The sequence below is a fragment of the Dermacentor albipictus genome, chromosome 1 (genome assembly GCF_038994185.2).
Source record: "Dermacentor albipictus isolate Rhodes 1998 colony chromosome 1, USDA_Dalb.pri_finalv2, whole genome shotgun sequence".
NCBI classification, from domain to species: domain Eukaryota; kingdom Metazoa; phylum Arthropoda; class Arachnida; order Ixodida; family Ixodidae; genus Dermacentor; species Dermacentor albipictus.
The window spans coordinates 401,371,840-401,395,089 of NC_091821.1; the positions used below are offsets into that span (position 1 = coordinate 401,371,840).

Consider the following 23,250-nt stretch of genomic DNA (forward strand, 5'->3'; position numbering starts at 1 on the left):
CTCAAGAAGCATCTTCAACAACCATAATGCTCAGGAAGGAGATTCCAGCAGCAACAGCGCGCATCAGAGCGGGCCCTTTCACGCTTACAAGCAAAGGTGAAACAGTGAAGAGACCGTACGCAAGTAGAAGCGAGCCGCGTCAGAAAACTGTTGCGGCAGGTTACCATCCGAAATATGTCGCGCCGTCTCTACCGCCACGCGATAATTCTCCAAGCAGTAAGAAAGCAGTACTTGTGTCAGAGGAACTTTCACTGCCGAGCGACGCATCGGAAAGCACAGCATTGTCAACACTCGTCACGGCACCGTTAAATCCCATGACATACCGATTGTCCAGATCGCGTGCTCCTGACGCTCCGCTGCTCGTTCCTCCAGAGAAGAAACGATCAAAACTGAGTCTCGCAGGAGGTGGGGAGGCTTCGTCGGACAGTGATGTCTCGGCGAAACGAAAGAGCTCGCAGCGCTCGACCAAGGACAGTCCCAGTAGACAAAGAAGTAATACGACTGCTCGAACACCCGGCCAAGTGGAAGGACCCGCAAGTACTACTGCTGATGTGCTTGATGATGGCGAAGCAGAGCTGGTCTCAGCCAAGGAATACCTCCTTTACCCAGTTGCAGTGTGCCTCGCGTTTGTTCTTATTACGGTGCTCGGCCTCCTATTCTTGCCTGCTAATTGGCCGTCTTTTCGGAACGCAAGTAGAGCAAGAACTCTGAAGGGGCGATCCAGTGTAAGATGCAGCTCCGTCGGCTGTCTGCAGAACGCCTTGTATCTGACGACCCTTCTCTCATGGGATAGGAAAAAGCCTTGCAACGATTTTTACGCCTTCGTCTGTTTTCGATGGACGAATGCGTTTTCCTCACCTTTCGAGAGTTCAGTCTCAGCCAATGACGACTACGTAGCATTTCTGGAGCAGAGAGTCCACGCGATGCTTCAAGACAACTCTAGGAATTCTAAGGCGCTCCGGCCGCTCAAGGACCTGTACAAAAAATGCGGCAATTACGAAGTCATTGAAGAATCCGGCTGGGACGCACTCTGGAATCTTTTCGCCGAATTATATTTAATTGACTTTCCGCTGACGCCCCTGACATCGACTAACCTCTCGGTCTGGAAAATAGCTGCTGAGTTACTCCGGAAAACCGGCACCGCTGCACTGCTTAGCGTCGGCGTCGCCTTCCATCCTGTGTTTACGGCCATAGACATAGCCTCGGTTGGACCACCCGAGCTAATGACCAGAGAAAACGTCGGAATCGGAGATGCAGTCAACCTGTATGCCACGGCCATTTTCTGGGCGACGCGCTTATCGCAGGGCAGATCTTCGTGGCCGTCAGTCGCCGTCGCCACAGAAAAATTTGCGGGGGACATCGAGAGGCTTACTCAGCTCAGGACAAAAGGCAGTAGGGCACAACTCCAAACCCTCTCCACTCGATCGCCTTTGCTGAAATTCTTGAGTGAAGCTTTCGGCGGATTCCAGGTGAGCTTCTTCCCTGCCGGGACACCAGCAGCTCTTATCCACTCACCCGACCTCGTCGGCCTCGTCGTGAACATGGTTGAACGCACAGAAACGCACACCGTCGTGAATTACCTCGGCCTACGACTTATGATCCAGGTGGCACCGTTCCTACCCTATTCAGGGCTGAACGACATCCACGGTGCTTTCATTTACGGTAAGCGCACCACCAAAGCTCCCCGTTCGCGACTTTGTGTGCGGGCCGTCGAGAGAGCGTTGTTTCCAGCCGTACATATTCACTTATTTGGCGAGACTAAACTAAAGAAGTTAGCGTCCGTGTTGGTAAATTTTGTCGACCTCGTCGTCGACGTGTTCAACGCAGTGGTCGATGAGTCTCTGCTCTTTGACAACCGCTCCAAGAAGGCCCTCAAGGACATACTGGCGAAGACCGATTTCCAAGTGCTTGCGCCGGACTGGACGAAGAACGCGGCGTTAGTACTAACGTACCTCGACAGCTTACCTGCTGTCGAAGCGAACAGGTCGGCCCTCAGCACCTACGTCGATTACCACCAGCGCACTTTCGCGTACGCCTTGGAACGCGGTGCGAGAACGCGCTGGAGTGGTTCGGCGTTCAGCGACGACTGTTGGCACGAGTCGAACCCTTGGACAGTGTACGTACCGCTTCTCGCCTTCAATGGGACGCAGGTCTTGGACAAGGGCCTCCTGGACGCCATGCAGATTGCGCGACTTGCACCGAGACTCGGACGATGCCTCTTCGACATGCTCCTGGAGGCAGCCGACTCGAACCAGGACGACGAGCGCTGGTTGACGGACGGCACCTGGCGGAACCTCATCGATGCCGAATCGATTTTCAAGCAGCAGCTGGTTGACCTGCGGTTTGGTCACCTGCGCGACGTATTGGCATCGCGCACCGCCTTCAGGGTCTTCAAGAAGGTCGTCGCCAGCAGCGACGTTGTAGACTTTACCGTTATGCGCAAGGGAGGTGGCATGTTCACCTCCGCGCAGATGTTCTTTGCAAGCCTGATGCTGCAAAACTGCGAAGTTAACGGAACATCTCGTAAAATGAAGCCCTCAGCTGACGGTGAGAGGTGGAGCGTTGCCCTCCGAAGCACCAAGGAATTTGCCGAAACGTTCAACTGTAGCCTGGAAACCCCTATTAACTGATGGTGATGCCCGAGCAGTTGGATGTGAGTGCGTCATCACACTAATACCAGAGACTGTAGTGTTCCTGTTAAGAACTTAATTTTCTAGTCACGAAAGAGGTAACTCTTTCTATTATGTTTAGAAACTTTTTCACACTTGTTGTAGTTATGCCATGTCATTAGCTGAATGCTTCCTCGTGATGTTGGCTCGATAGCAGCGAAGATACCCTGCTGATTGCCGCTGCATGTGGCGATCGGTAAGCATACTAAGAAGCCAACTCTGCGATTTGCTTTGCAGAGTGAGTAAAGACTTTATTTGAAAACAAGGTATTGACGGATGACCTTGTTGTTAGGCAGCCACGAGCCCCTGAGCCCGGGCGGCTTCTTCAGCTCTCTCGATGACCTTGGCCTGCAGGTCAGGGTCGGAGCTGAGCAAAACGGCCTCCCACTGCTCAGTATTACTTATTTCGTGATTTGTATGATTTTCGGCTGGGCACGACCACATAATATGGAATAGATCCGCTTTTTGCTGACAATGCTTACATGTATTAGGGTATTGGTCCGGGTAGTAGCAGTGATAGGCTACGGGGTTGGGGTAGGTGTTCGTCTGAAGTCGTCTCCAAGCTACTTCTTGTCGCTTGTTAAGTGATTTGTGTGCTGGCGGGTACACTGCCCTGGCTAACCTGTAGTGCTGAGTTATTTCCTGGTAACTGACCATGCGATCCCTCCCTGATCCTAGCGTGAGCCGTCCGGGTGCTCGGTTGGCGAGTCCTCGAGCGGTGGTGTGGGCGGCATCGTTGCCGGGTAGGGAGGAGTGTGCTGGTGCCCAAATGATGTGGATTGGTCGTGGGTGTTGGTTTGTGTCTATTATGTGTTTTACGGGAGCCGAGACCCGACCTTTGGCAAAATTGCGTACTGCTGCTTTGGAATCGCTGATAATGTAATGACAATGTGTGGAGGCTATTGCCAGAGCGATAGCCGCCTCTTCCGCTGTTTCGGAGCTTCTGGTGCGAATTGAACCACCAGCGCGTATTTGACCTGAGGAGTCCACCACTGCAAGGGACATACAGTTGCGTTCTATGTATTCTGCTGCGTCGACATAGACTACGTCTTTGAAGGCGTGGAATTTCTGATGTAGGGCTTTGGACCGCTCGGCCCTCCTTTCCTTGTGGAATTCGGGGTGCATGTTTTTAGGGAGTGGAATAATTTTGAGGTGGCGCCTCTGATCGTGAGAAATGTCTACTTTAACGCTTTGCATCGACTCGTAGTTGATGCCGAGATTCTGGAGGATGTTTCGCCCGGCGGCACTCTGAGCTAGCCTTTCGTATTGAGATATAAGGTGCGCTTCTACTAGTTCATCGAGGGTGTTGTGCACACCTAGGGCTAGCAATTTAGCGTTTGCCGTTCTTATAGGTAGCCCAAGAGCCTGTTTATAGGCCCTCCGGATAATCCCCTCTATTTTCTCTCTCTCAGCCGCTTTGAGGCAGAGGTACGGGGTGATGTAGGTGATGCGGCTGAGAACAAAGGCTTGTACCAACCTTATGAGGTTGGCTTCTTTCATGCCAGAGTGTCGGTTGGCAATTCTTGAAATGAGTCGCATCGTCTGCTGAACGCATGCTTCCAGTTTGTGAATTGTGTTGCCGTTGCGCCCGTGAGCTTGCTTGAAGAGGCCTAGTACACGGATGGTGGTCACCACCGGGATCGCGCCTCCTCCGGCTCGCACAGTGATTTCTGGGGATGGCGCAGTGTCGGATTTAATTGCGGTTTGTAGGGGCTCTGAGTAGGAAGAGTTCTGATTTTTGCGGGGAGCAGGCGAGGCCTTTGTCGGTAACGTACTTTTCAACCGTGTCTACAGCTTGTTGCAGCGTGGTTTCTACATCTCCATCGCTACCTTTAACCACCCACAGGGTAATGTCGTCTGCATACAGACTGTGGTGTAGACCTGGAATCTGATTTAGTTGTTCCGGTAATCTGATCATCGCTAAATTAAAGAGGAACGGGGATAAAACTGATCCCTGCGGGGTGCCACGACTTCCAAGAGGGATCTTGTCCGATTGTAGTTCCCCTATTCTTAGTTCCGCTGTGCGGTGGTTCAGGAAGTCTTTGATCTAGTTGTAGGTCTTCTGGCCCACACCTAGGTGCTGCAGATTCTCTAGTATAGCCTGATGCGCTACGTTGTCCAAGGCCTTTATAAGATCAAGGCCCAGGACAGCCCGGGTACCATTCTTGGGTATGTGGTCCAGAACTTGATGTTTAAGCTGAAGCATGATGTCTTGCGTGGAAAGTTTTGGACGAAAGCCAATTATGGAGTTCGGGAATAAGTTGTTGTCCTCCGCAAAATTGTGGAGGCGGTTAAGTATAACGTGCTCCATGAGTTTTCCTACGCATGAGGTCAGAGAGATCGGGCGCAAGTTCTCGAGCTGTAGTCGCTTACCATGTTTAGGTATGAATATTATTTGTGCATGCTTCCACTGCGAGGGGATAGAACCTGTTTCCCAACAGCGGTTGAAGTACTCTGTTAGGGCAGTGATAGATACGTCGTCTAGATTTCGGAGGGTCTTATTTGTTATTCCATCGGGGCCTGGTGCAGATTTAGTTCGGAGTTTCAGCAAGACGGCTCGTACTTCAGCCTCTAGGATGGGTGCGTCTAGGTTAAGATTCTCCGGACCAGTGTATGGCTTCTGGGGGATTTGTGCATTTGTGCCTATGTACCGGGTTTTGAGCTCTGTGAGGAGCTCGTCGTTCGTACCCTGGTATTGGTGGGTGATCTTGTTGAGGCATTTCCTCTGCTCGGATTTACTCTTATCCGGGTCCATAAGGTATCGGAGGAGATTCCACGTTTTGGCTAGACCGAGTATCTCTTGATGGTTGCTGAGTCATGGTACTCGAATAATTGCCTCTGCCTATAGCCTATAAAACAGCTTGAAACATCCAGCCTCATTTGCTCTCTTAAACAGCATAAACTGGACTGAAGTTGTACACATTAGAAAGCACAGAAAAGCATATGTCAATACCACTGTCTAAAAATCTGGCTTTTTACGATGCACGTCGTAGTGGGAGACCCTGGATTAATTTTGACCGCATTATTTTTTTTTTTCACGTATGCGCAATGCACGGTAAGCGGACGTTTTTTTTTTTTGCATTTCGTCCCCATTGAAATATGGCCGCCGCGACCTCGTGCTTAACACGAACACCGTAGCCGCTAAGACACACCGGCGGACATCTCTGTCGTCGTCCGCTTTACGTTGTCTCCTTTGCTTCAATACATGGCAGCGTTTTCCTTTTTTCTCTTTCTTAATTTGATAGTTCATTCCAATTTTCAAGCGAAGCTTTCTTTGCCTACCATTCCATGCTTTCACCTGGTCGGTCGCTCGGTCGCTAGTCCGGTTGGACCCTCCCCCCCCCCCCCCCCCCTACCCCGCAGTATAGCAGTCTTCTGCTCCAATTATTGGGTCACAATCGCACATTTGTTGTTGTTGCTGTTGTTGCTCGTGGTGGTGGTTGTGTTGTTACTTCAAAACATGACTCATACCGCACACGAGGGATATTCGCCGCAATGTTACTTGCCCCTAGGCGACATGGTACATCTGAATGACAACCTGAAGAGCACAGACACACGCGCATATAGAGTATAGCGAATAAAAATAGGAGACAGACAAACGGAGCACCAGCGCATGTTTGCGTCTTTCAGGCAGTCGTTAAGCTGTACCAAAAATTTCATGCGCATGTATTTGCAACTTTCAGATTAATTAAGATGTACCAACTAGCGCACCAAGTTCTGCTAGACTTCATTTCTGGTGCAGTGGTGCCTTCCTTCTGTGTAGGCACTCCGTTCGTCTGTCTCTTATTTTGTAGACAAACAAACGAGCTCATCGTTTTTTAGAGCTAATGTGGTTCATTTTACGCTTGGCGATAACGCGAAGAACGACACGGTAGCTTTGAGTTTCTCTTTTATCTTTATTAGTCGACCGAAGTGCCTTGCCTGGGGATTCCAGCGTTGATGTCGTTTTCTATACCACATTCGTTCGTTCCACGAAGAATTTTGAAGTACCCTGCAAAAAGGAAAAGAAATTCTGGCGTAAACCATCGTAGATGACCGTCAAAGTCAGCAATAGGTTTGTTGCGTGACCCTGTTTCCCGTAGAGTTTCCTACGATAATGATGCTGCCGATGACCGTGTCATTCCGTGATCCGCGGCAAGCCTTATGGGCACATGCGCCAACACACTTACTGCAACGCGATATCTGCGCACTACTAGACGCGGGAGCGGTCACATAATTGAAACGTGGTCCGGTGCGCGCCATGTGCTCGCCCCTGGTAACGTGTTGGAGATGACATCACCGCACGCATCTGTATTGGGCGCGCGCTTTCCTTTCATCGCTAGCGCTTTGTCTAGGTGGCATTATCGCTGGCGCTGCTCTCCAATCACGTGCTCCACTGTTTTCGCCTGCGCACATGTGCGTATTCCTCTAGCCTCCCGCTCTTCTTCTCCATAAATCTTGTTACCTTCTACGTCTATATATAGACAGTGAAAGAGCCATGATATAAAATTGGCGAACTGTTTTGAAAATAAATCTCTATCGCTTTGAAACCGCGCCATTAAAGCAGATAGCATGTGTAAGTAACGTATATTTATTTATTTATTTATTTATTTATTTATTTATTTATTTATTTATTTATTTATTTATTTACTTATTTATTTAGTGATACAGGAGGCCACTACTTTGGCCGAAGCAGCAGGGGCTTTTCAGCAAGCAAAAAGAAAGTACAGACAAACGTAAATAATGTTGCATAAAATGAACATAATACACAAACAAAAGCGGGGATCATACTTCGACATCGCGAAAATTCACGAAAATGCTTTCCCAATGCAGCGACAAAATCATTTGACTCAAACACAGCAATGGGAAAAAAATTCCACTCGCTCAGCTCGAGGGAAGAAAGCGTGCTGTAAGATCGAATGAAAGCCAAGGAAATATCATCCAGAAAATTTTTTATAGAACATTTTCAGCACTCGTTGCTTCTAAAAAAAGGCTTAACGAAGGAACGACTGAAGGAATGTCAAAACATTGTGACTGACTAACAGAATCACTCATCGACTCACTCACTCACTCACTCACTCACTCACTCACTCACTCACTCACTCACTCACTCACTCACTCACTCACTCACTCACTCACTCACTCACTCACTCACTCACTCACTCACTCACTCACTCACTCACTCACTCACTCACTCACTCACTCACTCACTCACTCACTCACTCACTCACTCACTCACTCATGGATCGATGGACCCATCCATAAATTATTCAACGAACTAGTTTATTTCATGTTTACCTTTGTCGCCCCAGTTTGGATTCCATGAGTTGGCTACAAGCCAGTAGGGCACGCCATTTTCCGTGCCCCATCCCAGGATTTTGACAGCGTGCCCACTCTGATAGTCACTGCTAAGCCTCTGGTAGACGCCTGCATGTTAGATTAGTAAGGATCGTTAAATTTATTTTCACACCCCATCGCATACACAGGTTTCGCGTGTTTATTCATTCGTCAATTCCTCCTTTGAATTTCGCTAACCTATGCGCTGTTGTCGACGCTGGCTTCAGTGTCGTGGACTAGGGCGAGTTAGAACCACTAGAAGGATTAAGAACAGTTAGAACACACAATTCATGATCCTTATTATCATAATCATCATCATGTCCACTGCAGGACGAAGGCCTCTCCTAGTGATCTATCTGCACCCCTGTCTTGCTCCAGTTCATATACTCGTATCATATGCTCTAGCTCGTATCGTATGCACATCGTATGACCCCATCGTATGGACACAATTTCTTGCGGTCTATCTATTATGTGGCAGTGGGCTTTGGCTGCATTTACTATTTTGCGTAGGACACGTAGTGCTTCCAGCTCTCCCGTTTAAAAGAGATCCTACTCCTCTCCAGTTACAAACTACCTTTGGTTGGATACCTTTAGCAGCAGAGTGACCTTTCTAATTTGTCGTTATATTTGTTCTGGCATCTTTGTGGGTTGCGTGCCCTCCCACCTCCTATTGCCATTCTTGCTCCTATCCCTATCAACACCACTACACTTGCTAGAATCATTCGCCTCAGACTCATGCAAGCCTTTATTGCCAGCCGAATAGCGTATGCCACACCTTATCTTGTGTTTGAACAAGAAGAAAAAGAAAAAATAGATGCAATCATTAGGAGGAGCGTTAAGGGAGCCCTAGGTCTCCCAGACTCGACCTCGGCAGACCTCCTTCTCGAAATGGAAGTTCACAACACGCTAGTTGAGCTCACTGAGGCAGTAAGAGTGTCTCAGTTGGAAAGATTAGGCCAATCCAAAACAGGGAGAAAAATCATGGAATGGGTAGGAATCCAATGCGACAGGGGTGCCCCGAGTGGCAAGGAGGACATTCCGTTCGACGTGCGTAAACGCTTCCAAATTGCCCCCCTACCTGAAAATATGCATCCTGTCTACAACAAAGAGAGGGGAGCTCACAGGGCTAAGGCTTTAGTAAATAAACTTAAGAACACACCGGAGCATAAAGTAGCGTACGTGGACGCCACTTGCGGCAGAGACGGGGCTGTGGTATCGACGGTGGTTGATGGCGACGGGTGCGTTAAGATAGCGTGCTCCACGTGCACGAGGGACGCCTGTACAGCGGAGGAGGTTGCAGTAGCGCTAGTTTGCGTGGGTACAAAAGCGGGAGTCATATTATGCAATAGCAAATTAGCTATCCGAAATTTTAGCAAAGGGAGAATCTCGGAAGAGGCCCTCCAAATTCTACTAAAAACCCTCCTAGTAGGGACATAACCATTATTTAATTGGGTTCCGGCCCATGAAAAAGTCTCAGGTAAGGAAGCCGCTCATGAGCTCGCCCGAGCACTCTACCACCGGGCAACTCTAGAGCAGCCAGTTCCAGGAATCAAAGATAATATCATCCCGTACAGGGAAATCGTAGATCTTTGCAAAGCCGAAAGAAGAATCTTTTTGCCTACGCATCAGTCTTTTTCTCTGGAGGACGCTCGCATTTGGCGGCGCCTCCAGGGAAACAATTATAAATCACCATATTGGATCACTTTACTCAGACGAGGGACTATAACGACGCCCTCTGCAATATCTGTGAGGAGGAAGGTATACTAGACCATGTAATATGGGAGAGTGCTGGCTCCTCAGGGGCCAAGGAAAACACTGAAAGTAGAGAAGCCTGGGAGGCCTTGCTCCTGAGCGAAGCTGAAGACGACCAGCGTCGAGCAATCCGCCTGGCCGTTGAGGCCGTGAAAACTCACCGTCTTAAACGCGCGAGGACTGCTTCGTCGTCCCCCCCTACCTGCGTGTAGGTTAAGAGGCGGGCACCCCAGCTCGGTGGAATAATAAAGTTTTCATTCAATCAATCACCAAAATTTTAGAATTTAGGACCACCACAGGCTAGCGCTCTCTTGTGGCTGCACCACTGCTATAAAAGAAAAGAAAAAAAACAAATTTCCGAGACTGGTTTTTGTAGATTTGCTATTAAAGTCACAATTATGGCTCTCTGTTTATTTAAAACCTTTATCTGAACCGCGGGAACGTGACTTTCATTATTCCGGATTTCAATAACGTGCCTTATCACTCGAGAGTATGTTGCCTTTCGCGCTCCGCAAGCAACACGGTGTCGTCGGCCACATCACACTGAATGAGCAATGTTGAATCGAAACCATCAAGTGGCCCATGGAGCGAAAAAGCCGGCGTCTGTCGTCTGTAGCAGCGGAACGGCACCTAAATTCGCATGACACTGGCTGCGACGCCACGTCACGAGCGCGCCTCGACGGAGCAGAGCGGGCGAGAGGGAACACCTCCTGCCGCGGTAGCGTGCCAGCTGTTATGTGAGGGGAGAGGTCCTCGCCGCAACACCTCGTCACTCTCGCTCTCGCTCTCGGAAGCCGGCGCGCAGTGGGGAACCAGCGCTGGAATTTTCACGACGCCTGCAGCGCCGCCCTGGCGGTCAGAACGTGCACAATGCAGCCTGTCCCGCGGACGAAAATTGCTCCTGGTAGTGGCGTTGCGTGCCCTGAAAGTCGAAGGAAAACAAAAGGACGCTGACGACACTGTTGCATATACAAGTGCCGCAACTACGTCGGGATGAGGGAGGTTGTACCCTTCTGCGTCTTTCCATCTAAACCCTACGAACAAGAATAGAGGCGGCGTTGGATCCAAGCAGTCAGGCGAGCGGAGTACCCGTCTTGTCGCCCGGTCAAGCGGTGTCGGGCTGCTTTCTAAATCGAATTTCGCATGTGTATTTGGTTTATTCGATAGCTAAGACGGTAAGCCGTGGCAGACAGTACCAAACAGCAGAATCTGCAGTCGGAATTTCGTCGGAAACAAGATGAGCAATAGCATGCACCATCCGGCATATGTACCAACCATTTTTCCTTCGTAATACCACCGCCAAGCCCCTTCCTACGACACCGCACCAAGCGAAAGATACAAAAGGTAAATATTATCTATTCATTGCCAAGAATTATGTGGGAGGGAAGCTGCCTTGTAATACGAGTTGTGTGCGCCTAATGCCGGCGCACGCGCGACTAAGGTGCCTATGTGTTTTTAAAAATGCGCATGCGGAGGAGGACTCAGCGCTGAGATGTATCCGCTAAATTTATGTAATTAATGCTAAATGTAGCCAGCGTTGTTACGGATCCAGCACCGGAGCACTCAAGAGAGAGAGAGAAGGGAAGACGGAAAGGCAGGGAGGTTAACCAGACTGAGTCCAGTTTGCTACCCTACACGTGGGGAGGGGAATGGGGGAGTGAAAGAGGAAGAGAGAGAACCTAGTGTAGGATGTCTAAACCTTTGCTTGCGCGAGTCAGCTGATGCGATAAAGCTTTCTTCTCCATTGACTACTGTGGTGAAGTAACATTAGAATTTTTTTTGTCTAGCCAGAGAAATATGGAATGTCTTCAGGCCAACTAATACTTCCGAAACCATAGCACAGCACGACCGGAGCAGTAGTTGCTAGATTTGCGAGGCAGCTAGGCGCAACCGTTAAAGAAACACGCGTGCTCGCCGCGACACACTATTAAAAATATATAAAGCTTAAAAAGCTTCTTTCGTCATTTCTTCACTTGATGGCGCTAGCTTCTTTGCGAGAACTGTCCACTTGAAGCGGCGCGAAAACGGAAACATACGAACTATAATACGGCCGCGCACGTGTGTCTCGTCTGGTCGGGAGGCTGGAATATGCCGCATCTCGTCGCCAGAGCGGCGTGAAACGCACTCTTTTCGACGCGCCGCCTATCCAGCGGTGGTTCCCCGTACCCGAGCCAGCACCGCAGGCTGCCGCTGTACCGCTTTTGCACGTACCCCTATCACCTGCCGGGGTTGGTCGCCGCTGCTGCTTCCTCGGTCTCTCGTCACGCAGGACGTCGGTGGGAAGCGGCGTTGGGATGCAGGCTGCTGCTGCTTGCTGGCGCGTTCCGCTACGGTGCATTACTCGCAGCGCAAAACTCAAAGGGCCGCTCAGCGCCGTTCAATTGGACATTAATGCTTTCACATTCGCAACTGATAAGAAGTACTTAGACGTCCTCGGAATCTCGTGATGGATGAAGCAGACGCGAATACTAACCACTACTGTTAACTACGCACCGCGTAATTAACAATAACCACGTGCTCCGAGTGCACGTGGTTGAATTACTTGTTGAACACCATGAGAGAGCCTTTAGATACAAAGTCGTCCCTTAGTGTCGTCATCATTAACAAACCGTCCCTGCGATAGCAGTTAGATGCTCGAAGCAGGAATTTGCTGCGTCCATCCGCACTTCCCATTATGCTGACGACGGCAGCCATCGTTGTCATCGAATCGTCCTCAAGTTACCACTTCATCAACAACACCGTCGCCACAATGCGACGAAAAACTAAACTCTACCCTGCACCGCCACTGGAAGAGAACTCATGCTTCTGCGATAATGTGTCAGCTGGAAACCGGACGCACTACCACTGTGTTATCCCGCAGCGTTGCGGCATGTCAATTCATTCGGGGCTTTCCGCCCCCGACAGGCTCTGAGAGTGATGGTGTTTGTTCTTGTATTTCAGATGCCATAACAGTCACACAACAGACGAGGACGACGTTGTGCGCAGCACAAAGATGTTCTTTCTGGAAATGTGGCGGTCTCCGCCGTGAGGGCCTGGTGCTGTTGCAGCAAGTATGCTCAAGACCGGAGAAGTCGCTACAACCTTCTGAGTTCCAGTCATGTTTACAAATTCCTTTTTTTATTTTATTATAATCGATTTCTCTCTAAAAACATGAAAGTTCATACTAGGCTTCTTACTTGCATTTGGGTGTACACAGTTCTTTTTTATCGCTCTACCCTATCTCATTCTTTTGTTTTTAGATTGCACATCCGAATTCATGTCCAATAGACATAGTGGATATGAGTATTCATATCCACTAGGCGTACTGTACTTCTATCCACTGAGCTCGTATTCATATCACATGGAGTCAAGAAGAACACCGTCATCAAAATTGAAAAAAATATTTGCATATAACAGAGATCCTACTTACCGTACAATAGAAATAATGAGAAAAGCTGAATGTATGATTGGGTATACAACTGCACCAAAAAAGAAAAGGCACCAATATAATATGCACGACCATTTGAGTTATGGCTAGAGCCTTTAGCGCTACAAAACAAGCGCATACGAACGTCTTTTCAGTGCGCATACTTTAACCTTCTGAGTCTCTTTCTGACACCCTCGAAATGGTCCTTACCGCTTTTGTACGAGAAGAAGTCAGCGTAGACGTCGAAGTCCGCTTCGACAGGGCCATTCTTGAATATCTCGGTCTTTATTTGCGTCTCGTCAGCCTCAATGGAGTAAACTTTCTCCCCTGCGAAGAGTGCGGACGCTGAGAAAGCGCAATCAACAGCTTCTGCAAAAATCAGTCACATGTGTTGTACCATGCTATGATGACCCAGTTGGGAAAAAGAAAATGGTGCTAGTCTGTTAAAGGGCTCAGTGTATCTATAGTGGTGACACATTTTTGTTTTCACTCTCAAGGAGAAAGTAATGTGAACATCGACGCATGCGCTAATACCTTTCTGCTGTGCACTCTAACACAAGCGTTGTAGAACTTCTGCAGTGCCCTCTAACGTGGCTGTTGACGAACTTCTGCCACAGATGCGTATGGTAAGCGTTTCACTCTGAGCTCCACTTCATAGCTCTCGGCTACGGTGTTTGCCCCAGACTCATTATCAACGAATCAATCAGCCAACTACTTTTTGATCTTTGATCTCTAAACCATTTCCCCCGTGTTCTCCTCGTGTTAATCTTGCCTCGACCATTTTGCTGTCTTTTGCTAATTGCACGCCCGTTAGCTTCATTTCGACTATATTTGTTAGCCTCAAAGTTTCGCTTTCATACCTATACAGGTAGGAATATAATCTTTTCTTTAAATGCAAGTAATGTTTGGCCTCTTATCAGCTGCATTGTGGTAGGTGGGTGCCTGTGTCACCTCGTTTCAGGCCTCTCTAATAAAGTACAGCGACGTATGCACCAAGGTCCCCCAGAGCATATGACTCCCTACTCTACTCATTAGATCACAAATGCATGCACACTTCTCTCGTGTCAACTAGTGCTTTGAAACGATGTGCGTCACGTCACGTGCCAATAACCTGCTTAGAAAAGCGAATGCACGTGCGCGCGCGCAAGTTCTCGTTACGCCACAAACGCACCAATGGATGGAGTTAATAATTGTCAACGCAACCGAGGTCTTTCGCGTGCGTTACAGCGCGTCGCAACAAGTTGCTTTCAAAAGCGGCAGTGCGAGAGGTTCTCTTATCCTCGACTTTGCTGCCAAACCGGCGAATAAAATTTCCCTTTCATTTATTTTCAGGAGGAGGAGGAGCAGATCTTAATGAAGAGAAAGGAGGAGAGGTCGGCTAGCCTGCTATTTTCACTGGAGAAAGGGGAAGTGCGAAATACGGGGAAAGGTAGGTGGCGGGTGATTATGTTATGGTACAATGAGCTACTATATACACGTTGTCCAATATGCGGATGCGCACTGTAGACGCAATACACGCAAGAGTAATCTTGCCCACACAAGAAGTTATCGCGCAAACACATTTAGCACTGACTGAACATCTCACAGGTCCTAGAGGCGATCGTCTAAATCAGTCTCGCGTAGAAAGTTCAAAAGTTACTTTATGGCACGTTGGGCGCAGTCAACAGTCCACGCGCCCAAAAGCTTTTCTTCCATAAAGGGGCGGGAGTCCAAGCAGTCAACAGTAGACTTTAGTGTTCTTCATTCGGCCGCGCATTGAGGGCAGACACAAAGTACATGAGCTATTGTCTAGGGAGTGTGACAGACTTCACTTCTTTTCATGCACGTCACTTGCCTATGGCAGGCAAGAAGCACTAGCTACCGTTGTAGCAACGTCCGAATAGCTTCACTGTGAAGTTTGAGTACTCGGCGATGCTAAACACGTTAATGGAAGCTGTTTCGCACCAGCGTGCGCCGAGTTCCTTCTGGTCTCGGACGCTTCCATGTATAATCCGGAACGCGATGCATAAATGCGTGATGCATATTTAGGACATGCGTCAATGTCACGGCAGTGAACTTGGAAAACGTATTAAATGGCACAGGTTGTGTATCGCAAAATTTTTATTCTTTGTTATCTTTTCTTCGGCAAAACAGGCATTCTTAAAATGTCAATACGTTTTTTGGCCATTAAAAAGGTATAAACATTTGTTGTTGTCGTCGTCATCATCGTTGTTGTTGTTGTTGTTGTTGTTGTTGTTGTTGTTGCTGCTGCTGTTGTTGTTGTTATACCACCATCACTCTTTCGCACGCGAGCATAGCATGATACATACGAGCCTCAAGATTTTCCAATAAAACAAATTTCAGAGTCGGCTTTTCCACAATAGCAAACACTACGCGGAGAAGCCGACGTCTTTAATTACCGTCGTTTTATCGATGAAAGCAATATTACTGTGTGGCCTCGTATGTGACCGTAGAGGAGTACTCGTCACCATGGGAACAACGATTGTCGTCGTGAAACGAAACAGCAGAGCGTATTAGCATAACACTACCATTATATCGCTGCCGTTGTCGCCACCGCTATATGCGATGCGCGGATGTGCTATGATGTATAGCCAACGAATGCAGCTGGCACGTGGCCGGTGTGCTAACTGTAAAGAGTTTGCGCTATGCTAGAATAACAGTGTGGAAAATAAATGCGCATTGGGCGGCGTCGCACACAAGCCATCCCTATTCTGAAACTGACGCTGAACAAATTGCGCGATAAGGGTACCTCCGTTGTACCATCAAGACATTCGGTATGTAGTGGCGCACGTCGGATGCCGAAGGCGTTTCATGCGCGGTGCGCCAAGCGGTTGTGACGATAGTCGTGTCGTAGCATTTTCATCATTGTTACAATTTCTTCGCGGCCCTGACTTCATTCAAATATTTCTGAACACGTCGTCACACAGCCACTGAAACTGTATATGCTCTTCTTTTTTTATTACATAGCCAAGCTGCAGTAGATGAGGTCAATAGCAGATTAGTGATGAGAAAAATTGAACGTATGGAACAGATGGAAAGCCGAACAAAATGTAGGAATGTAGGAAACACAAATTAAAGCCTGAAGAACGTCGGCAGAGTAAATAATAGAATCTTTAGATGATTAAAATTATCAGAAAGAATATCAATGCGCCGTCAATGGCAGTCTGATGCAAGAAGAACATTATCATTGTCGCTAGGGCGTTTCTTCGGAATAATACTGGGCGGGGGCGGCTTGTAAAATTCCGAAGGTCATGTTGTCATTCCAGTCAATTCTGTCGGGCGGTGGCACAAAGCAATCGCAAATAATTTCTTGTCTTTCTTTTTTTTGTCATTTTTGCTCTCCTTCGTTTTCTTAGCACTTTATTAGCGCGATTCACTTACGGCTCGTGTTCAGTATCAAGCAGGAATCGATGGGTTCGTAGGCGATGACGCGCCAAAATTACGTGCTTTTCGATTTCGAGATCGATCTCTCTCGTCATCTCCCTCTTCTTCGCATATTGCATTGGCGCCACGTTTGACATTAAACGGCGCGATCAACAGTACCGAGCGTTGTTTTTTGATTGCAATGGGAGTCTGCCACATCTCACGGCAGGCCTCCCAGTACTACGAAACCGCTGAGCGACAAACCTTTAGAGCTTCCGCCGTGAAACTCTTCAAAAACACAAATAACAAAGAAAGGAAGAATGAACACAAACCAGGAATTGGTCAAACTTGTCCGATTTGTGTCATTTTCTCATTACCTCTTTGTCCTTCAGTGCTCGTTTAGCCAGCAGTTCAGAAGCATTACGGCTTGCCAAGTAAGACATTCTTGGTGAGCCATTATGCCTTTGAGCTGCTTTTAAACGCAGACGCTGTCAGCTGCGTCGTGGATTTTACCCTTGTACTTGTCCTCGCTGTAGTCCGTCTCGTAGCCCTTGCGGCAGGTGTGCGTACAGCGGGGCGTCGGTGAGATCTGTTCGCTGCAGTTTGGCAGCGGCCCCACGGTGTGGTGCTCGCAGGGCGGGAAGTCGTACGGCTGGCAGCCGTCGTCGGTGTCGTGCAGGCCTCCTGATACGATGCCCCGGTCCCTGTAGAACTGCCACGCGGCTGACGGGAAACCGCCGAGGCAGCTGCGAAAACAGCGCGGGAACATTGTGGCCGGTCGACGTGGCAACGCCAGCAAAACGCTACAACGCCTCTACGTTGTAAGAGAAAGCCAGCTCGGGGCCAACTCCGATTTTACTATTGGAATGCGCGTGAAACGGGGAAAATCATCTGGTTATACGACCGCTGCACAAATTTGAATTACATTTGTTGAATAGAAGAAAGAAACCGTTATGTGCATCAAGTGTAGTGAGCAGAATTTTGATTTAGGACTTTATAGATTCTGTAAACTATGCATAAAATTGGCAAGCCTAAAAAAAAAAGAGCATTCTATATGAGGCACGGAACCTTGCGAACTTGCACTAAAAACAAATATCGCAGTTAGGTAACCAGCATCTGTTAGGGCATCTGAAGCAGACATATTTGACACTAAGTTTCTATCTTTTGTAATATTTTTACAATATTTTAGAAGTATTTTCAAGTCTTACTTACAAATTAGGTGGCATATATTTGAAAGCAGTGTAAAGTACATTGGTTTTGCCCACTTTGGCGTGATGAACAGCGGCTTCAACGGCGAGCGCACTTTTCATCCTGCTGCCTCTCGCTTCAGCGCGAACTAGACGCGCAAGAGCACCGCGCGCATGAAGCACTCTGCTATCTCGAATTGCCTGCCTCCCTTTGTATCCATCGCAGATTACCTCTAAGATAGGAGTCGAACTGGACCTGGGAAGCCAACTGGCAACCCTCGACCAGGCCCGGCGAGCCGCGATCGCCAGTGGAGCCCTTTCAGAGGAACCATCCAGGAATAAATCGCGCGATGATTTCTGCAATAATAAAGCTCCATCCTCCTCCTCCTCCCGCGGCCACGCTCAGCCGCACCATGTGTAGCCGTAGCCAGAGTAGAAGAGAAGCGCCCTGACCTGCTTACCTCCCGCCAGCCCCTTCTAGCGCACTACCAAAGCCCACTTTCCCCCTCCCCTTCTTACGCGTGCAAGAAGAAGGCGTGCTTTCTCCCAGCTCTCCTACCTGGGGCGCACGGGATCAAGCCACATGTTCCCTCGCACCTACACCATATGGCGTGCGGCCGCGACCTTATTGCACTTGCGCTTTATACGAAACCTCACGGGCGACGCCGACTACGACAGCGGCGAAAATTTACCCGGTGTGTGCATATAACTGCTATCGCAATAACGAAAGAACAAGACTTGCAGCAATTGTCAGATTTCAAACGCAGCTGAAAGAACGGGTTAAATGTCTAGTAGTTATAGTAGGCACGCATTTCAGCAATCCAAGGAATCGCAACAAATCGACCGACCATATATCGGGCTCAAATGAGCCTCAAGTTCATCAAGTCATCAGTTGTAATGAAGCACCAGTATACTTAATTGTCTTGTGAACTCGTGACCCCTAGTTCTAAGACTTCTCTACTGCTTTTCCTTTTCTATAAAGTTAAAACGTACAAATAAAGGTGATTTGATTAAGTGCATCTATCTTGTGTGTCCTAAGCGTTACAAATTTCTGCACTTACGATACGTGGAGTGCATAACTAGCGCGCCAAAGGAATTTAATTCTATTGCGATAGCAATTGTATGGACACTCCAAGTGCATTTCTACCATCGCCGTGATGTTGCGTATAAAGCCTAAGCACGATAATATCATCGCCACGCGCCGTATACTCTATGTGCCAGGGAAAGCTTGCGAGGGTCAGCCTCCACTCACCGTACATTTTTTTCTTCGTATAGCTAAAGAAAGGAAGGAGCGTAGACATACAATCACAGTCGGTCACTGTCGCCTACTTTGTTATCACTTTACCTCCCCCTCCCCTCTCTCCTCAGCGTAGGGTAGCAAACCGGACATTCCCCTCTGATTAACCTCCCTGCCTTTCCCCTTTCCTCTGTCTCTCTATCTTTTCTCTGTATCTTCTTTCGCCCTCTTTTGTGAATAAACGCTTTTTTACTACTATACCGACGATCGCGGCTGAATCTCGCGCGCACGAGGGAAGAAAGCGGGGAGGAAGCGCGCCGTCTTCTGTCGCACGCGAGGCGAGCGAGGGAGTTGGGGGGGGGGGGGGGGGAGGGGCGCTCAGCTCCGGCGGCTGCTGCTTACGGCACGGCCGCGCGGCCGCCCTATCATGGCAAGCGATCTTCGACGTGGACAAAGTACGCGCAGCGCCGGTAGCTTCGTATGCGCTGCAGCGCTTTCGACGGTTAGTTGGCGTTGCAGAAAGAGACAGCACGAAGGTCAATTCGCTCACTGCTGCTGCCGCATTTACTCACTCCAGCGTTTTGACAGCAAAGCGGCATGTGTCCATGTCTACCTGTGTGCTTGGCACCATGCTTGTCAATGTAGTTAGTAAGCGAATGTTTACAAGCTTATATGGCCAATAAAACTAGTATGCTTACTTTGTATAGCTGCCTACTAATTTACCATCCCAATCGCAGTTTCGCTTTTCAGGCGAAACTGCGAGTGTCTTTTTTCTGCACTAAAACTAAAGGTGCACATTGCACCCTTCTAGGGAGAGGCACCGTTGCTTTGTAAAAACAGTGCTTCGATATGAAAGAGAATACCTCACCAATATTCGAGTGACATTTACTGCACAACTCTGAGTTATATTAAACTGCATTATCTCGTATCTTCTGCGTAGTTTTCCCCCTTGAAGAAGCTCCACTGTGGTAATTTATGTATTAATTTTAGTTCAACACGCAGTTCAACTCAAAGTTCTTCGCGCAACTACAATGCGCGGCTGAGAGGAATTGCACAAACGGGTCACCGAGTTAATTTTCGGTCGCCTGACTCAACTTACCCACGACCGCAGCTGCCGCAACACGTCAGGATGTCTTGGGCAGAGATGTTCACTTGCACCTTGCCCTGGCTGTGGATACAGATGCGGTCAGATATGGCTTCGACCGCTCCAAAGGCCTGTGTGAGGCAAGTTTCTGCTCAAACAAGCGTGCTCTCGCTACCCCGTCCGAAAAGCTACAGCCGAGATTCACAATGCTTCTCGCATGCAGGAGCGCTTTGTGATCGGCCATTGGCTTTTTGCCGAACATTTGTGTTAGCTTTATAGTGACATGGTTATGGCAAATTCTTAACAGTGTTCTTAAATAATGACGACATTCTACCAAAGTATTGCCACTGTGTGATATTTTGTTGCGATTTCATATTCTTAGTCTAAAAAAAAAAGAAATCAGCATGAAGACACACAGGGCAAGAAGCACGTCCGTACCTTGTTTGTTTTAGTCTGTCTGCAAGTTTGTATATATCCTTTATTTTTGGCTTACATCTGGCGCAAGCCGCCGTTTTCGGCTTGCCTACCCTGAGTGATGGTGAAGTTCTTGGATTGTTGTTTCTTTTCTCCTTGTTATATAAAAAATGCAAAACGCAGTCTGTCGTCATGTTTAATTTATTTTTTATGCAAATGACTGCATTGCTTAAGCTGAAAGTATTGATTTATTTCTGTAGAACGCTCGTCGCGCTTCTCCATTTGGATTTAGCGATTCAAATATTCATTGCAGTCGACGGGGCGTGAGCACTTTATTTGCATATTTTTACAACTTGATCGAAATTACTGAATGTATCGTTTTATAAAAACATGGCTGCAGTAGGTGCAGAAACCCCACTTGCATAACAGAAGATAATGGAATCTTGGTCCGCTTCACTAATCCGAAGAGCTGTCTAAGTATTAAAATTGCGCGGCATGACAAGGTCGACATATTCGCACGCGTGCTGTCTGTTGCAACAAATTTTCAGAAAAAAATTACCGACAAAATCACTTGGCTTGCAGGCAACTAAGATATTATTGGAGGTAATGACTCGGTTGAAAGCAGCCATCGAAAAGCTTTTCGACACAGAGATTATGCGGCGGCATTTCTGACTAAATGCTGTGCAATGACGATTTGCCGCAACTTGTCGCTGCCTAATAACAATGTTTTACAACAGTGATATAAAACAAAACGCGCATATCTGCCCACGTGCCCATCCTTACAGAGAAGTATACATAATAAATAGACGTTTTACCCCCAATACCCTTTCTACGAAACCTGGACTACATCGCTCAGGTTTCGTAAAGCCTCCACCGCCACTATGGATTCGTGCGTGTCACTGTGAAACTATTTTTTTCAGCACTTACATAAGCTGCTTAAAGCGTTAAAAATGACAAATGTAAGCTTCGCTGCGTAGCACGTGCCTGTAATCGAACGCCTTTCCAGCCGGCTGACTCTCCCAGGCAGCGTGCCAGTCCGCTCCCGACTACGGCGCTATTTGTCAATCGCGCACGGGGCACTAGAAAGCTGTTAAATAATTCTTAAATGGACTGATGACTGGACAGAATGTGTTGTGAGGCGTTGATAGAAACGAAATGACCATGATTTATGGTGATAGAATCCAGCACGCTTGTTCGGTATTTAGGCAGGAAATGTAATTTTAAATTGGCAAGGAAAGTCAGAAAACCCAATAAGTGGCGAGGCCTGGCGGTGAAATCTTGATACTTCGATATGAAGTCAAGATATTACTGTACGTAAGTCGACTGTCATTAAGTACAGTATAATTATTGCTTAAAATTGCAGTTAGTATATTATTAGACACTTGCGCTTTATGCTATGCGTATTACGAGGTAAAGAAAGTGCACGCTAACAAGCGGGGCTCGCGTCTTCCCACATGCGTGGCAGTGCTCATGCTGTCGTACGCGCGCGAGTATATAGCGTTAGCTTGCGAGTACCCACAGTTTTATGATCTCCCTTTGATACAATATGCCATCGACGAGTTGTGCCGTAAATGGATGAGTTTCTTACCTTCGTGTCGGCGCCTCTGTCACACTGTACCGACGCCGAGCTCTCCCCCAACCGTCGGCAGATTGTCAGCGTAGTGTGACAGGGGCGCCGACACGGAGGAAGAAACGCTGTCGCCGACAGTCGGCCGACTGAAATCGGTGTCGGGTCGGACTAGTGCGAGTAAGCATTTACCAATCGGCATTCACCAGGCACGCTGCTTGTGGAGGGGACGATGGTTCATCGAGTAAGTCGGATTCGTCGCTTCCGCTGCCGCTTACGCACATCGAAGCATGACGTTCGGGTGCTACTTCGTAAGGATCTAAATTCTGTGCGCGGACGCGACCTTAAATCTTTTGTTCCAGCTCACTCAGGTGCTCGAGAGACGACATCGGAATTCAGAAGCACACGCTTGGCTACAGCAACGCGAACCACGTATACAACGTGTAAAAGCGTCGTTTCGTTTTCGATGCGCTTGGTTTCGTTTCGACTAGTCAAATACCCAAGCAGTTGGACGGGACACCGCAAAAACACGTATCCATTATCGCAGAAATATTTTAACACTCTGGAAAACATGAACCGCAGAAACATCGACTCGATAAACAAAATAATGCTTTCTCCCACCTACGGCCGCACTCGTCGTCTGCCTCCCACTAGTGCCGGCCTATAATCGCTATCGCGCTCACCTATCACAGCTTTCAGCATGGTTCCAGTGAACGGATTCATCCTCACTGCAGATCGAAAAATTCTGATAAAAAATGTTGCGCGGCGTTTTTCGCATTACTACTTCAAGATTAGACGCTCTGGCCGTTAAGCTTTCCATTGCACTAAAAAAGTTGGTAACATGACAATTAGTTGTCAGTCCCTTCAACAACTATTGGCGATAAAAAAATGAAACCAAACTTACCCAGCAAGACCCACAACTCGACTGGTCACGGATAAGCCCGATGCTTTTGCACTCCGGCCACTTCTCGCGAGCGTCGAAGGATTCTGGCAGATCTTCGGGAATCTCAGTGTGGCGAAAAGCAGGTAGCTTGTGAAGCCGGTTGTCCGGGTGGACACCCAGCAGGCCTCGCAAGAACATGGGTGACACGTTCCTATTGAAGTTTCGTCCGGCCTGTTGAGCGCAGAAGATGAAGGTTACAAGTGCCATATTGAAATTACGACTTCTGAACAGTTGGGGCCGTATAACCTAAAACTATTCATTTATGGCTTTATTCCAATCTACACTGAGGTCAAATTTACGTAACCGCCGACG

At 48.2% G+C, this 23,250-nt stretch overlaps 1 protein-coding gene across 1 annotated transcript; it reads right to left on the minus strand.

The window, feature by feature from the left end:
- Window positions 1-6,545: 6,545 nt before the first annotated feature.
- Window positions 6,546-23,105, minus strand: LOC135903569 (cathepsin B-like). The gene is made up of 6 exons (XM_065433892.2): window positions 22,900-23,105; window positions 20,030-20,145; window positions 17,020-17,252; window positions 13,354-13,470; window positions 7,947-8,075; window positions 6,546-6,660 (listed from the first exon to the last, which is right to left on the minus strand). The coding sequence occupies exons 1-6, from the start codon at window positions 23,074-23,076 to the stop codon at window positions 6,569-6,571; spliced, it is 864 nt and encodes a 287-aa protein (XP_065289964.2). The 5' UTR covers window positions 23,077-23,105; the 3' UTR covers window positions 6,546-6,568.
- Between the last annotated feature and the right edge of the window lie 145 nt (window positions 23,106-23,250).